General features: G+C 35.2%; 1 protein-coding gene across 1 annotated transcript in view; it reads left to right on the top strand.

Moving 5' to 3' along the window:
- Positions 1-17,287, top strand: part of VPS13B (vacuolar protein sorting 13 homolog B) — a 429,435-nt gene that overhangs the window by 131,614 nt on the left and 280,534 nt on the right. The window contains exons 18-19 of the mRNA XM_058820123.1: positions 3,604-3,738; positions 4,590-4,763. Of these exons, the coding sequence (XP_058676106.1) occupies positions 3,604-3,738; positions 4,590-4,763 (309 nt within the window). The remainder of the gene's footprint in view (positions 1-3,603; positions 3,739-4,589; positions 4,764-17,287) is intronic.

Genomic DNA, 17,287 nt, shown 5'->3' with positions numbered 1-17,287 from the left:
GGCAATGTTAGATGTGGTTTTCCTAGTGTCTGTTCAAATTCATGCTCAATGTCTTAATTACAATGTTGTGGTCTGTTTGTCTCCGTGCAAAATTTCAGTTAGTACATGGAGGCATGGAGCATTTCTAATCTAGAAGTTTGAAAATCTTCATAATCAATCCCTTAAGATTGATCCCAACTACCTTAAGAAAAGTTTATAAACATTGAGGGGAGGGAAGGAAGCTCTAGTCTTTGCTTGCTTAAACATTTGTTTGCTGAAATAGGTGTTTAAGGAATATTTTAGTTCTGTGAACAACTGCTGAGACTTCAATTTTTCAATGGTACCACGATGAAAGAAATAAGGGAGACTATTTGGAGGAACTAAAGTTACAGGGATGCAATCTACAAATAGAGGCATATGAAGGAAACAAGGCTTCTTTCTTCTCTGAAGAGCTGCTTGCCAGTTTGACAAGTTTATGAGAGATGGCTCATAATTTCCAAAAATTTTCAGACTGAAGAAAATAGCCTCGTATTTTAAACCAGTTCATTAGAAATGGTTCACTAAAAGTCTCTAAACTTTCTGTGCCTTGAAAACGATTTGTGACTTGGCCAGGGCAATCACTTCAAGTTTAGGTGATTTTTGTCTTTGTGAAAGTCTAATTAGACATTCTAAGTTTCTTACTGTGTTCTCTGTATAGGATTTCAGTAATTAATAAATAGGTGTTCAGTAATTAATAAATAGGTAATAGGATTGAGTATCCATCAGTCCAGAGCTGGAATTTTTTCTGGCAACTTCTCCTTGTTTACTTTGCTGTGCTGTAGTTTTCAGGTGTTGAAGCTGAAAGCAGGTTGGCATTTGACATGAAAGCAATATAGAAAAGGAAGGCATGAGATACTCTGTGTTTTCCCAGTTCTTCCCTATTTTCTGTCAAATAGTTGAAAACAATGGACAAAGTGTTTACCCTAATCCCGTAACAGAAAAAAAACCAAAAAACCTTATTACTGCTACCAGTGACTTCTTCATATGCATTAAAATATGATGGTTAATTCTATGAGCATGTATTAAAGGTTTGTGGGTTTTTTTAAGGCCAAGCCATGAAGCTTTCCTGGCTTCCCATCATGGTCCTTAACTGCTGGCTGGGTGAAAAGCAGTTCCTTGGCTCATTTGAGCAATGCTTTGCTGACTGTCATAAATTTGATAATTGGTCAGTTGAAGAGGGCAAATAGAAGGTTGTAGAAAATAAATGTCTTGGATAATGTTGTCATATCTTGCTGAAATTCAGAAAGTCCAGAAGTTACTTGGTGAGGGACTAGGAGTAAAAAGAAACAAAGAGTGATCATAATCGCACTTAACTTGGTTCCTTTGTCTCAGATAGGATACTAAAATCAAATCTAAATTATGCATGTAAATAATTTTGGACATGGACAGTTTTAGTATCAATGCAAAGAAGTTGTCCAGGATAATGCATCTAAAAGTGAACTCCATTGTAGGAATTATTTATTTTTAAAAGTACTTCATCTTCCATAGTGAAGTGAGAGAAATGTATTGCACATCACAACTTTAATTTTGATTCTTAAAACAATTGCTGAAAAATGAAAACAGCAAGAAACTCCCAGTTTTAAGAGGGCTTAAAAGACGGGAATCAAATTGTGACCTCAGTTTGGTTTGCTTTAACTGTAATATTGGCTGCTAAAACTGTTGAATAATCTTTGTTTTGGAATTGGCAGAAGATGGATATCCCCCCTCCACCCCCCCCCCCCCTTTTTTATTTATATGAATGTAATGGCCTCTATTTTGCACAAATTTCTAGGAACTATGAGGAGGCAGAAATGCCTACAGATATCCTAGTTTATTTTGATAAATTCATGTATTATGTCAGATACCATGCCTTAGATCAAAGGGGATTTTCAGCTTTAAAAGAGGCTTACCCTGGACAGAAATGGGAGTGAGGGTCTGTTCACAAGACAAACTGGTAGTTGGTCTTTCAGACTGAGAACTGATGGGTTGTTGTAAGGAAGGCACACAAATTAGTTTCAGTGAGTGTTCTTTGAGCCTTTGAAGCCTTCCTGAGTCACAAATTAGGAAAAGTCTGGACATAGCCCAAAGACAGAAAACGGGGTAAATTTTGATAACAAATAATACCTTGAGTGTGGAACCTACTTTCAGATGGCAGTCTGCTTTATCATGTTCTGTGTGTCCCTTCATGTGTTTCTTCTTTCTTTCTGTCTTGGAAAGTACTTTTTATTCAACAATTATTTTAATGTTTTACCAGAAAAAAACTTGAATATCTGTCAAGACTGCTTGCTAAATGATTTTGTATGCACCACGAAATATTCTTCAATCTTTAGGAACTTGAATAAGCACAGTGAACTAAGCATACCAAGTTTAATCTGAAATCTTCTGTTCCCTATAATTTTCTTAGGATTCTTTTCCTTACTAGTTAATATATATTAAAGGTTGTTCTTTGAGTTAAGTCTTGGACAGATTTTGGAAAAAACCTAAATAATTAATTCTGTAGATGATTACACTTCTTTAATGTGTTTAATAATCTTGAAATATGTATAAAAATGCTTTTTTACCTGATATTCCACAATACTTTCCTTGCATAATTATGGATTTTGGAACAAATTCTATGTTACGTACATGAGGAAATGGTTCCATAATTATACTAATGTTTGCATAATTAACAAGCTGCTTGCCAATTTTAACTGACAAATTCCAAGTTGCTTCTGCACGAAGGGAAAAAGAAACCATAAAAAAGGCAACTTCTGTTAGTTTTTCCTTTCATACTTCTTACAGGTGTTGAAACTATTTATTTCTAATTTGCAAGTGAATTTATGTGTTTTTTTTCTGATATGCAGTGCTGTACAGATTTGGAGGGCTGGCTTCCTCCACCTATGCTCTGGGGCTGTTTTGGGGGGCTGCCCTCAAGCTCTGCCAACAAATCTCAGTCCTGGCTTGTACAATCCCCTGCTGCTTCTGCCTCAGTTCTGGGCAGCTCTTCAGAAGTGACTGCCAATAGCACTGACTTCTTCCAAGTGGTGCAGTAGTTTTCTGGTGCTCACAAATGGGGGCTGAGGAAAGACCACCAAAACTTATTTCCACTTGTGACCCAAGGCAAGGTTTGAACTCCAGTTTCCGCTGAAAAATGGCAAGTGTGCCGTTGGCCTTCTGTACTGCTCAGCTGCATGGATCTAATGCTTTACTTCGCTACTGAGTAAAATGTTGATGTCTAAATAAAAGCTGAAAACACGTAGTCATTTTAAGATCCTGAAATTAAATGGTCGTAATAAAAACATGAAGGAGAATAGCTGATGTGGCACTTGCAAAGTGAAAATGAAAGTATCTGTGTGTATATATGCATATTTGTTATTTCAATTTCTAAGTGGTCTTGTGTGTTTTCCTCACGGTATCTATATATATTTTGTGCATAACTGTTTGTATTAAAAAATCCATATGCCTCATTCTTTCACTTTCATTTAAAACCTGTGAATCACAACAAAAATGCTGTAAGAACATCTAAGGTAGATAATTAAAATATAATTAAGTTTAAATGCCTTGGTGAAGGAATATAAAAATATTTAAATTCAACAGGCTAGTACATTTGCAGTTTTCTTTTATTAGGTGTGAAATCTAAGAATCCCCTGCCAACTCTTGAGGGCTCAATCCAGAATGTTGAATTGAAGTACTGCGGCACATCGTTGGTCAAATGTGCCTCTGGGACCGTGGGATCAATAAAAATTTGTGCCAAAGCCCCAGGTATGTGCAGCTGGACCATGTAAAACTTTATTGCCTGTATAGGAGAATTGGCCTTGCTTTTTACAAGGGGAGTTACTGAAACAAGAATTTACTCATTGTTCCTATGAATCAGAGAGGGGTTTTTGTATTCTGTTTTGGGGGTTTGTTGTTATTATTAAGTATGTCATGATGATCCAGTCTTGCCTAGTATAGTCAAATTTTACACTGAATAAGAATTTTTTTTTTTTTTTCTGTTGAGACAAATACTAATCAGGAAGTATTCAAGAAATAGGAAAAATACAGAATATTTTCACCTAGCTTTATCCTTAGCATTATTTTGGTGTATTTTCCTGACTGTTTAATGCCTCATTTTCCATTAATGCTATAGGTTTGTATTTTGCTTGTAAAGTTTTTGAGGACTCTGTGATTTTTTTTTTTTTTTTTTTTACTTCTTTAATACAGATTTTCCTGAGGAGCATGTGGGAACTTATCAATGTGTATGATGTCTTTATGGATAAAAAGGAGCTAAGATCAAGAGCATTAAAAATTTAGTGTCTTTAAATTGAGTTCATGGTGATGTTCAAGTAGATTATTTTATAAAATTTTATAAAATAATTTATAAAACAGTATAAAATACTGTTTTAAAGATAATCAGTTACATTATTTGAAATCCTCCTGGAAGTCAAGGCATTTGTAAGTAAACAATAAGTAGATTGCCAAATAGTTTATGTGATGCTGCTTGTTCTAGTTGCTCTTTTAATTCTGTATTCACAACGTAAATTAATAGATGTTCTCTTTGGACTAGTAAAAGTTTGTCTTGAAAATTTATCTTGTTACACTAAAAACAGTAAGGAATCTAATTTTTATCTTAGGTGATGGTGGAAAAGAGAAGCTGATTCCTTTAATTCAAGGCCCTTCTGACACCAGAGACTTACACAGCAGTAAATGGCTCAATGAGAGTAGAAAGCCAGAATCTCTCTTAGCTCCAGATTTGGTGGCCTTTACAATCCAAATTCCGCAGTATATGGACTACTGCCATAATTCTGGTAAGTACAAAACTCTTGTTAAACTGGTATCATGTTACAGTTTTGCTATCCAATGTGATTTGCAAAAGAGGGGCTTGATATAAAATGTGCCAAATGTCAAAGTATCTTCTAAACACTCTGCACGCATTGTAACTTCAGCTCACTGTGAGACAAAAGAACTGAAAGCTGCATTTTGATTTATGTCTTCTTCACTAAGGAGTGCTTCATTAACCTTGGTTGCCTTTTAAAATAATTATATGAAACTTTTGTAAACTTCAGGAGGAGGAGGGAGGAGAGGCAGGATCCATGTTGAAAACATTAGTTCCATTCTCTCTTCCTGGTACTGGGTTGGCTTTCTTATACAGAAGTTGACATACTGGATTCTAAATGGTTCATATAAATTTATTGTTTAGAATTTGTTTATCATAAAATTTGCTAACAATAAAAAATAATCTAAAAAATACTGCAGGGCACACGTCCGACCTCATCAAATTTGATGTTGTGGTGGCCTTAAATCAGAAGGTAATAATTTGTGAGAGTTGTTTGGCTAAATTTAAGGGTGTTGTTGACTTTGTGGGCATAAATACTTTTACCTGACATTCTTATGGTTTCTGTGTCTTTAAAAAAAACATTGGTCTGTTTTAAGCAACACTGAAAAATTTTAAATATGTCGAGTTTAAAGTAACTCATGTAGTTTGTGAAATACAATGGAACTGGGTTTTGCTGTCAGTGTGGTGCTTCTTAAAAACCATGTTTTCATGTTTTTCAAAGTTTATTCTATGGAATAAACTAATTCAAAGTTTAATAAACTTTTTCAAAGTTTATTCCATGCTAGGCATGGAATGAAAAGTGGGGAAAAAACAATCCAAAAAAGTATCTAGGTAAAGGAAAGTAAAAGAATTACCTGATCCCAATATTATGAAACACAGAAGCAACTTGAACACTTCAAGTGTACTTTTTTTCTGTAATTTTTTTCCTGTTAAATGATTCTTGAATGTCATTAGTCTGAAAAGTAACAGTGAATTTATTACTGTCATTGCAATTTTTATGTGCATATGTAAGCAGAATTTGATTCTTACACAGAGTAAATATTTGTAAGCACTGTGCACTCCAGCAGTTGTTAGGTTATTTTTCTGTAATTGTACTTCTGTGTTTTTTGGATAGCGTCATGTTGGAAATGTTTACAGCTGTGTTATTACAACAATTATCTTCAGGTCCTAAAGCATTGCCAAAAAGCAGTTCAGGATTCAATAATATCTGAATTAGTCAGATGAAGCTAAAATCTGTTGCACCTGTTGATTCACTTCAGTACCTTTTAAATGTTCATAACACCAATATTTATTACTATGAATAATTGCTGCATTTCTTGCCTTTTTTGAGGATTTTTTGTTTAATTTTCAAATTTTTGTCTTAGTCTATGAATTACAATTTAAAGGTTCTGTGGATACATATACTGTACACTTACTGCTTTTGTTACAGGTCATAAGGATCACATACATTTTTGTTCATCAGTATTATAGATGTTCCAGTTAGGTGGGTGGGAGTCCTTGATGGGTTGTGACAGGAGGTGCTTAATGAGAATTAAGGCACTGACAAATGAAGTGCTGGCCAGGCTCACATTCAGGGATTTTGAGATACAAAACATTTTTTTGCAGTAGACAATTGTCTGTGGTACCTGTTTTTTAGATGAATAGACATGCATTAAAAATGTGAAGGTTTTAGAGTTGAAAATGTTCTGGACACTTCACCTGCTCCTTCAGCATCTCAGGGAAGTTGTATTGATTCTGTGTGCACAATGGCTGTCATTAACCTGCTCTAGCTCTGCTCCTGTCGGGTGGCACCTGCAAGGAGTGACAAATGAGAGGAAAAATCTGACTGATTTGCTCAAGCTTCAGTCTCATTCAACAGGAAGAATGGCATACTGGAAATTACTTAGTTTTTTTAACGTAAATTAAACCAGGAGTAATTAATGTTTCATTTGTCTCAGGTTCTGTACAAAGGATCACCAAAGCAAAAGTGTTTGCTTTCGAATACATGCTGAAGAAACTGAGGCAATTTTAATACAGGAGATATGGCTATCATTTTCATTATTACTGTGAAAATTATATGTAGGGAAAACATGAAGTGCTTTGAGAGCATAAAAATGCATTTGCCATCAGTTGCAGTCACTTCTGGGAGTTAAAAAGGCTATACTGGATAATTTCACAGGAAAAAACTCATCCCTTGAGAGTAAAAGGTTTTTTTAAGCTGTATTACTGGAGGTGATTGTGCAGTACTGAAGTGGTTTGTGAAATTTTTCCTGATAATGTTGCATAGAGTGTTCTGTAGTAGGAATTTGGAATAATTAATTCATTAAATTGAATGAAAAACAACTTGATCAAAAATTAAAGCAGTCATTTGGATATAAACTGCTAAGGAGGAGGTTGTGCAAATGGCATGAGATACTCGAATAAATCAGGGCATATTTACCTGGTGAACAGGGAGGGCACTGTTCCTCCTCCTCTCCTTGTTGCATCAGCAAGTGTCTACTGTCTTGTATCACTTGAACCATATGATCTAGGGTGATCAGGATGGTTGTGCAACTTCCTTTTACTGCTTGTCTGTATGTGGCCCTGCAAAGTTACAGGATGTATTCACAATCTGAGGGATAGAGCATTTGACAAGATATCTTCCTTTTTGCTATTTTGGTTGTGCTGTTGAGAGGAAGAGAAAAAAAGAACATGGTTCTAGCAGTACCATACTGCATTGAGTACAACCATTCCAAGGAAAAAGCTCTTTGAAGGGCTTTCAAAAAGAGCAGCATTTAGAGCATGTGATGTGTGGCATGTACAGTGTACGTCAAGTATAAAACAAGTGCATAAACTTATGATTACTGGTCAGGAGTGTTTTACTGTTTAATGCATAAAGTGTCATTAGCTTGTGGAAAACGGATCCACCTATGGCAAAGGAAGTATTTAGGGACAAAGAACATAAATATGATTTTGTTTAGTCCTTATGCTGTAATTTTAATTTTGGATACTTTGGTTGTATGAAAACTGCCCCAGGTATCTCTATGCGTGGTTGTAAAAATCAGTGAGTATGCTTCTCACTCTTTAAACTGTGGCATATAAATAAGTACAAGAGAGGAGATTATTCCATTACTCCGGGGCTTGGGAAGGTCTTCTTACTCTTTCTCTGAAATAACCCTGACTTTATTAACCCTGGGAGCAAGCTGCAGACCTTATTTGTTTCACCTGGCCTTTGAGAGAAGAGGGAGATTTCAAAATGAGTGCTGGTGTTAGTGGTTAATTATGAACAGCTGTTGAATAGATGAGGTGAGCTGATTAAGCTCTATTTGGTTTGCCATATTGAATAATTGGGAGTGCATGCACAGCCAGTGTATGGACAGCTTTATTACAAATAAATCAAAAGGAAAAAAAAATACAATTAATGAAGTTTTCTCTGAGATCGGCTTGAATAGGCAATAATGCAGCAGTGAAATAAGGGAGTAAACAAAAGTGCTTGTATTAATGTTGTGCTCATATGTGTCGAATTTCTACACTTAGTGCAGCAAAGCAAGAGTGGGAAGGCTTCTCTAAATTGTCGAAGCTGCATAAAGGCTGAAGAGCAAACATTTAACCTTATAGAAGTTGGTATTTCTTGTTTAAGTGATATGTTTCTCCGACTTCCAAAACATTTAGAATTTTTTTCTTCTATCAGTCTTTTGATTTAGATAAGATCACTCCATTCACCCCCTTCCCATGCTAAAAGGAAAAAATAACTGAAGAAATGATATCTTCAGGTATGAAAAAATTGCCATAGAAGTTGTACCAGTACGAATATAAACTTTTTTATTATTGTAAATGATCTGATTTTTATCTGTTAGAACTTAATAAAAAGGAGGTGAGAGATTAAAGATAAGTTTGGTTTTATGCTTATACACCTACATATGTCCCCCAAATTCCCTCTTTTTGCAGTTAAAAAAGCATTATATTGATATATTTTTAAATTTAATTTTGACTGCTTGCACTAGGGATATTAGGTTGAATTTTGAAGCTGAAGCAATTATATTTTTAAGTTCTCATCCAATTTAAATGAGTTCTTGTGGTAGTAAGTAAATAAGTAAAAATCCTAGTAAAAGAGAATTCATGGTCTAATTTAAGTATTTTGAAAAGATTTAACACAATGAATGAATAAAAATGGTTAGTGTATTGGAGTAATTAAAGACAATTCACATTTGTGGTTTGGACATAAATGTGTAAAAATTATACCCATCTATCTTATTACATTTCCTTTTCTCTCCCTGAGGATTTCACTATGTACTTTATCTGTAATTGTTGCCAGTTTTCTATCAAGTTCCCACTGGGCTTCTGGTGCAAAAAATCTTATCCTCTCGATGACAGAGCTTGCCTGAATGATTTCATGCTCTTAGCATTTTTGTTCACGGGAATTAGGGGGAGAATGTAACTGCAGCTGAACATAGCATCTATTTTTGTAATTTTGAAGTTTAGACTCTGTTATTGGAACTAAATGAAGAGATGCAGGTGTTCTCCAGTTCAAGTCCTTTGGGATTTTTTGATGGTAGATGCTTGAAAAGAAAATGCATGTGTTTCCAGAGTCAAACAGCAGCTGTGGACAAGGATTTATGTTTTTCTCAGAACTTTGGGATTTCAAAATGTTACATTTAATCACATGCACAGAAAGGAGAGCAAATGTTAAAGATGTTACATATAAAACTAGGAGACTGATCTTTTTACCATACCAACTAGTTGTGGGAATAGAGGAACAAAGTGATCTTTAATCTTAATATGCACAATTTCAAAAGGATTATGATAGTTGCCAGGACTCTGGTCTTATGAAAACTGTGCTCAGGCAGTGTGCAACATTTATATCTTCTTAATTGCTTTTAAAACCTGGTTTATTCTTATATTTTTCTTTGGAAAAATATGAATGTTAATAGTGTGAGTTACTGAAAACACAGTATTCATGTAGGCTTACTTTGGAGGGTGTATTTAAATTCGGTAAGTATACATTTTTAGAAAAAGATTTCTGGCAGCGTCCTGTAGTTTTCAAAATTTGATTTAAAATAGCAGTTCAACTGCCTGAACTGCAAGGCTATATTTGGAAGTTTTCTTTCTCACAGAATTTGTGGGCAGAAGTATTTTGTGGTAATGCAATTTCTCCCTCCCTTTCTCTCTGGTGATTTTGCAATTAGTTGATTGTAGCAAACAAAATGTCTGACATCTTAAGTTTAGCTGAAATTGAGGCAAGGGTAGCAGATGGTGGTACTGCTGAGCAATTCAGGAAGGGAGAGTAGTGTGGGCAGGAGCAGGTTGGTAACAGTGGTAAATGTCAAGTTAATCCATACCAAGGAAGAGAAAGTAAAGCCTCTTTTAACAATCACCAGTCTGTGTGTGCTCCGTCCTCTGCCATTATCCTCACAACCTCAGTATGCTGTGCACTACAGCAATGTTAAATATCAAATGTTTTTCCAGGCTTGGATCACCACTGCATCTACTGTCTTACAAAGATCCAGCACTTAGTACTTTGTCTAAGAGAGAAGTAAACTTGTCCTCAAGTGCAGTCTGTTCCTCTGCTGGCTGCAGTTGGAGATTTCATGTCCATGGGAGTAGCAGCAAGGAGGGACGTACTATACTATGCTAACTAGATTGACTGCTTCCAGTGAGTTGCATAAATCTGGCGACTGCCAGTAAGTTCTGGTTGTAGAAAGGTACTTGCACAATGCAGGAATAAGACAGCTTGTTCAACTTTCCCTCAAGTAATTCTGCAAATCCTCTTGAGGAAGAGGTGTTTTCATCTCTCTGCTTATGTTGCGGTCAGTTTCTCTCAGTATGCCATAAATCCTTCAGCAATACATGTGTTCTAAAATTCTGAGATTGTGACTAAAAAGGATTAGTTTGTAAAATCTTACTTTAAAAATTGATTTTTTTAAAAAATAAAAAGCACTGTCATGCAAGTTTTTAGGAAGTTAGCCTCTGTAGTTGAGTTCCCTGAACTCTTTCAATCCTGTTTGACTTTGAGATGTTCTGTTCAACTGCACTGTGAGAATATCTTTAGTCAAAGCTGGGCAATATCTTTAGTCAAAGAAGCACTTTTGCCTTTTTTCCATTTTTTTCCCTTAATAGAATCACTTAAGATTAGAAGTGTTTTGGCAAAACAAGAACAAAGCACTGTGAGGATGGGGACTCAATGCCAAATGGCAGGAGCCTTAGACTCCTGGGAAATATGGGACTGGGAGAACTGGAAAGCCTGCATCTCATCTGCATTTATAACTTTTTTGTAAAAACTCATTGTCTGCTCTTTCTTTTCTTTTAACTCAGGATAACAGTGTAGATAATGTAGTTGATCATGTAGTTCTGGGGATAGGACTTTGAGCTTCAGTATTGGCAATTAAAGAGTTGAGCTCTTCAGTGGTGGGGGTAGTAAGAGGTATGAAGGCTTTAAAGTACATAAAAGAAATCTCTCCACCTTTTCTTTCAACAGCTCATAACCTAGAAAATTCTGTAAAAGTAATTAAAAAGAAGTTGTTGAAAAGCCTTTTCTTTTTTAAATGTTTAACTCATTAAATGTGTAGAAGTTAGGGAATGGCAGATATGAGATTTTTTTCTGCTACCTTTATTTTGTGTGTGTGCATGTGTGTTCCATTGGATTTCTGTTCACTTTAAAATCTGATAGTATCAAAGTGTTCCATATGGCCAACAAAGTCATATTTAACACTTCTGTTATTGGAAAAAAAAAATCTACATGTGGGTTCAAATGATCATTTCTATTTTCATAATGGTAGAGGCTGATGTATCTGTGCTTCCTTTATTTATGAAAATGCATTTACCTTTCCCACTTATGGCATCTGGAAAAGCATTATTCAGCAAGGTGACTAGATACCTATTGTTGGTTTCAAGTGTTTTGAAAACATGACAGGTATAGGCTCTCAGCAATTGCTGACACATAGCTTTGGACATTGAAATCTGGTTTTAATTGAGAAAATATATGTTGGCCAGCATATTGGGATAGTTCCCTCCCATTTTGAAAAAACGCCATGGGATCTTTAACTTGCATTTGGACACTTCCCAGACATGGCCATAAGGGACTGCAGCTGTTTATTTTCAAATAGTGTTTAAACTATTTCCAGGTTTTATAATTGAATTGTAGTGCTCTCACTGCCTCTTTAGTGATGTAAATGATTCATATAAGATGGCTACTTTTTTTGTAATGAAATGCTAAATAGATAGGACTGAAAATCATAGACTCTTGGTGGTAGTAAATGCATTTTGACTAGGTCAACTTCAGGTTTTTTAAATTTTAGTAACAAGGAACTAAATAATATCATAGTGCGTTTGATAAAAGCAACGATAAATTAAGCATCTTATTTTTAATGCAGAAATTATTGTATATAGAAATGTATTTGTTCCACATTTGAATTTTTTTTCAGTAATTTTTACGGTTCAGCTCTGTAGCAGTTTCAAAAAAGAAGCTACAGGTCACTCCCAGGATTCCAATGTTCTGGTTCTAATACAAAGGTACTAATAATCTCATTTTTCTGATTCAGAATGCAGTCAGAGTTCATATTCAACCACATTGTCCCTTTCTACCCAAACATTACTGTTCAGAAGCTCCCACAGAAATTCCTTCCTATGATGTTATGAATAGCCAGTTGTGGTCAGCAATTGAAGTTGGGCCATTACCAAGTGACCGAAGAGCTGGTTTTATGTAGAAAGGAACAGTTCACAGTTAGGATTAGGCAACGCAGGTTGGAATTTCAATGGTATTTTATTTTTTAAACTCAACTGGATAACCTCTGTGATGACTTGCAATCTAGTACAGACTCCTATAGCTGAGCAAACTGAATTAATTTTGAACAGACAGATGATCTTTAAGGTGTACAACTTTGGAAACATTTAAATTAGTTCTATTTTTCTCATGTGCTGTGAAGTTTCTCAGGGGCAGGCTCTATTGTTACCAGAAATCTGCAGACTGTATAAAAATTAGTATTGCAGGAACTGTTATTCACTTGTAATCTTTAAAACATTCGATCACTCCTGTGTTGTATGAGCCGATTTAATTTTACCTGTGCACTCAAATAGAACTAATATGTTCAAAATACTTAATATATACTTGTGTAAGGTGGCAGAAGTACTTAAAACTGGTATCAGGAAAACAGTGCATTGTGTAACTTTTCAGTTTTATTTAACAGCTAAAATTAGCTTACCTGTAATACATGAGCCAATTATGTTGAGTATCTCTAAATAACAGGATTTAAGTACAGCAAATTCAAACTCAAATGTGGTGTATTTGAGGTTATCCTGACATTCTCAGTATCACATGGAATGCTAAATTTATTTGAGAAATGCAGTGATAGGATTAGTGTGGATATATAGTTTAATTAAATAGCTAAATATTTTTAATTCTTCATTTTAATGTGATTTACACTCTTCAGTTGAATACAAGGCATTTTGAAAAGTTAAAAAGAAAACCATTTGTTTTCCAAAAGTCATGTCTGAACAAGAAGATTCTAGGTGTTGCCTTGGTCTTGCAGCCAGTTCAGTTAAGACAAACATTTGCCAGAGCAAAGTAATTTGCTGACCTGACTTCTGAGTTTCCATCCAAACTCATTTGTGCTGCAAAGTGTTGATACCACTTTCAGCACAGCATATTAGTGCATGCTCTGGCTTTCCTAAGTGTTTTCCTAATTTCTGATGTATTTTCAAGATGAAGTAGACAGGTCTGGGGAAAAAAAAAAAAGGTTATTTTTTCTCCAGGAGATTTAGAAACTGTGTATTTGCAGAATAGCAAATAATTTTGGAGTTCTGCTTTCTGAACCTTTGAGAACATTTCATGATTATGCAATGAATGGGTACTCTGACAATGTGAATGGAAGGGATGGGGAGTTCCAACCATTTCAGCTCTTAGAGTGAGAGTTTGCCTGTATCTACCAACTCTTACACATTTAGCCTGGGTTCCCCATCTGTCACTGTAGAGCTTCTGGGGCTGATTGTCTGGGGTTTGTGCCAAGCTGAAGAAATATCTTTGGCTGTGCTGCCTCATATCCAGGAATCTTGGAAAAATAGACCACTGCCTTTGGAAAGGTTGACATGAAAGGAGTCAGACTGACCAGAGTTTGAGCCATGTCTTTTTGAATTTCAGTGTTTATAACTGTCATACCAGTGGAAAAAAGACCATGTTCTAATAATATGATGCAAAAAATAAATTAAAATAATGTTTATTCAGCTATATAATTAATAATAAATAATAAATCTTTAAATGAATAGTCTGAATAAACAAACAAGTGGCTGACTGCCTCTTCTTATCTCCTGCTGCCCTCAAAAGTACCTAAGCTTGTTTTACTTTTGGAATAAAAATAATTAAACCCTAAACAAATATTGTGTAAATACAATATAAAATATAATATAATATTAGAACTTCCCCATTAAAGTGGGGAAATAATGGAAATTTTGTAAATAAAACAATACTTTGAAAATTAAGAGAAGATATGATTAAATATAAGAGTTATTGAGTACAGTATCTGGCTCAACATTAGTGAGGAGGGTTATGGAGCACATATGGCAATGGATCATCACATTTAGATAGTATTCTCTCTTCTGTATGCCCATTGATGTAATCTGTCAGATATCTAGTTTATGTAAAAGTTGATAAAGCACATCTTTTATGCTTTGGGCTTTTCATGAATTATATGTACAGCATATTTCTTATTTTTAGTGTAATTATGTTCATGTTTGGTCATGTATTCAATAGAAATAAATTAATGAAATGAGAATATGAATTGTCTTCTGTACTTTTGAGCTCTCTTATTTCCCTGCTGTAATAAGAGAACAGGAATTCAGTGTTGAGCAAGTCTTTCAGGTTGTTACGTGAAGATTTGTACAAGAAAATGAAATATGTTCAAACCATCTTTATAGTATTTGCAAGATGTATTAGCCCATGTCCTGGAATAATATTTTTCAGATAGTAAAATTATTGCAAAACACTTCTTTCATACATATTTCATAATAAATTCATTATTCAGTGATAAGTTTAACATTAACCTATTATGTTAAAAATATGTTTTAAAACCAACTTTTGGAAAATCTTACAGATAGAATGTAATTTTCTGAAACCAGATGTCTAATTTCAAGTGTGTATATCAGTCCTTTAAGCAGTTGTGGTCTAAACAAGTAAAATGAAACTTTAATGCAAGTTGCAATCAGTTGATTAAATTCTTTTTAATTGCAAAATTAAATAGTTAAGATATATTTATATTTTTCAAAGAAGGAATAATAAAATATAATAATCATAATACTAATATGTTTAGGGTAAAAACTTCTATGATAATTTGAAGCCAACAATACTTGGTTTTTTTCTTCACTGGTAACATAAGCAAAGTATAATCCTGTGAAAGGGATGACTTAACACAACTGTTGATGCACTTCAACTGAAACATCTTTATCAAGTTAATACAAGAAGCAGTCATGCCCTACTTGAATTACTCATTTATAATGGCTGAGCAGCAGCCTGGATGTGGACTTTGAAATCCTGGGAAAATAAGATGCATGCATGCATCCAAATGTTTTTAAAGCAGCTGTAAAATGTTGAAGTGAGATGTCAGCTACTAGCTGTTGTCTACAGTTTTAGTCTGAAGGGAGGTGTGATCATTTAATTGCTAACCAAATTTAATATTATGATAGTGATTATATCCTCAGTTTAAAACTTTTTATTTTCTAGAGCCATTTGAACTGAAGAATTAGAATATTTGTCTGCTTTTTTGCACACTTTTATTGCAGAGATTATTCCAACTTTTTTTTAATATCTTACTTGCTTTGTTAAAATACATACATTTTTCACTACCTTTTATTGCTTGTAATGAGGAAATAATAATCCCAAAGATGTGTAAAATATCAAAATAAAGCACATGTATGGGTGGCAATTCCAAAAATGGTACCTTTGTTGTCAATAAGGACCTAAGAGCATAAGAGCTGGTAAAAGCCATATATTAAAAGGATTTCTGTCTCTTTGCATTGGTGAGATGTTGCTGTTTGCACAGTCTTTTGCAGATGATGGCATTGCCAGGTTCTTTGTCTTCACAGTTTGGTTTCATGTTTTCTTTGAAAAGACAGACATATAGGAAATTAACTGTTGAACTTTAATTTTTCTTCAAATTCTTGCGCAATTCCAAAGGGTGTGCGTCTCGTTATACTTGAAACAGATTTTTCGTTAGAAGTGCCAGATGTTTCTCTAGTATCCTCACACTTCCCAAGTACCCAGTATGGAAGTAAACAGTCTTCAGTTACTGCAGGAATTGTAGAAGTTCCTATGACAAGAAGTCAGTGGGAGCATGAACATCCAGTTTTGCATGTTGGAACATCTGTACGGCAGTGTGAACTTCATCTTGCACTTTGGATTCAGACAATAAAGTCCATGTTGTATATATCCAGGGATATTCATAATAAACTCATAGCAAGGATGCTTAATTAAGGATCACTCAGGAACTGATGAAGGAGTTTTTTCCTTCTTTCTGTTACAAGTAGTATTGAGGTGACTTGTACTTTGTTTCCTGGAAAAATCACTGTCTCAAAATCATGGTGGAAGGAGAACTGTTTTTTACAAAATAGCAGCAAATTAGGCTCCCAGCTCAACGATCATGCCTTCTTCCTGGTGCTGGGAAAAAGGAGAGGTGAGAAGAATCCACCTTAAAGGTAGAAATAGGATGGGTAAAAGTCTTCACTCATAGTTTTTCCAAGGCAGCCCTAGTAGAGTTATTTGGTATAGCTCTTATTAAAGGGCTTTAAACTAGATTTGAAGGAGGAAAGCAAATAAACCCAGGCTTACTACAGATAACCTGGGGGCACTATGCCACTGTCTGAGGGATGCTGTTGTAGCAAGGTCTTTGGTCTGCTTCCTCAGTGGAGTTTGGGGGAGGAAATCCATGTGGCAGCAAAGACACAAGGGTTATTGAATTTTTAGAAACCAAGGAAGCATCTGAGAATGGTTGCTTAGGAATTAGGGCTTGTCATCCCCAAAAGGCAGTAATGAGTATTCCAACTGAAGTGCATTTGCACCAATGCACTGAGCATGGGCATCATGCAGGAGGAGCTGGAAGCCTTTGTGCAGCAGGAAAACAGGGATGTATTTGCTATCATGGAAACATGGTGGAATGACTTGGGCAACTGGGTGCTGCAGTGGATTGCCATAAACCCTTCACAAAGGATAGTCAAGGAAGGAAAAATGTTGGAGTAGCTCTGGATGTTGGGGAGTGTTTTGGTTGTCTGGAGCTTAATGATGGTGACAGCAGGGTGTTTATTTTACAGTCAGAGTGAAGAACAGCAAGGCTTTGGTGGGAGTTTGCTAAACGCCTCCCAAGCAGAATAAAGAGGTAGATAAAATATTCTGTTAGTGGCTGGGGGAAATCTCACAATTGCTGGTCCTTGTTCTCATGGGGGACTTCAGCTTATCAGATGTCTTCTGGAAATGCAAAACATTGGAGAAGAAACAGCCTAGGAGATTCCTGGAGTGTGGAAGTTAACTTCTTGACACAGCTGATGAGCAAGTGAACT

This window comes from Ammospiza caudacuta, chromosome 1 (assembly GCF_027887145.1).
Source record: "Ammospiza caudacuta isolate bAmmCau1 chromosome 1, bAmmCau1.pri, whole genome shotgun sequence".
NCBI lineage: Eukaryota > Metazoa > Chordata > Aves > Passeriformes > Passerellidae > Ammospiza > Ammospiza caudacuta.
Note: the sequence above shows the minus strand (reverse complement) of the source record. Positions and strands in the feature narration are given on the sequence as shown.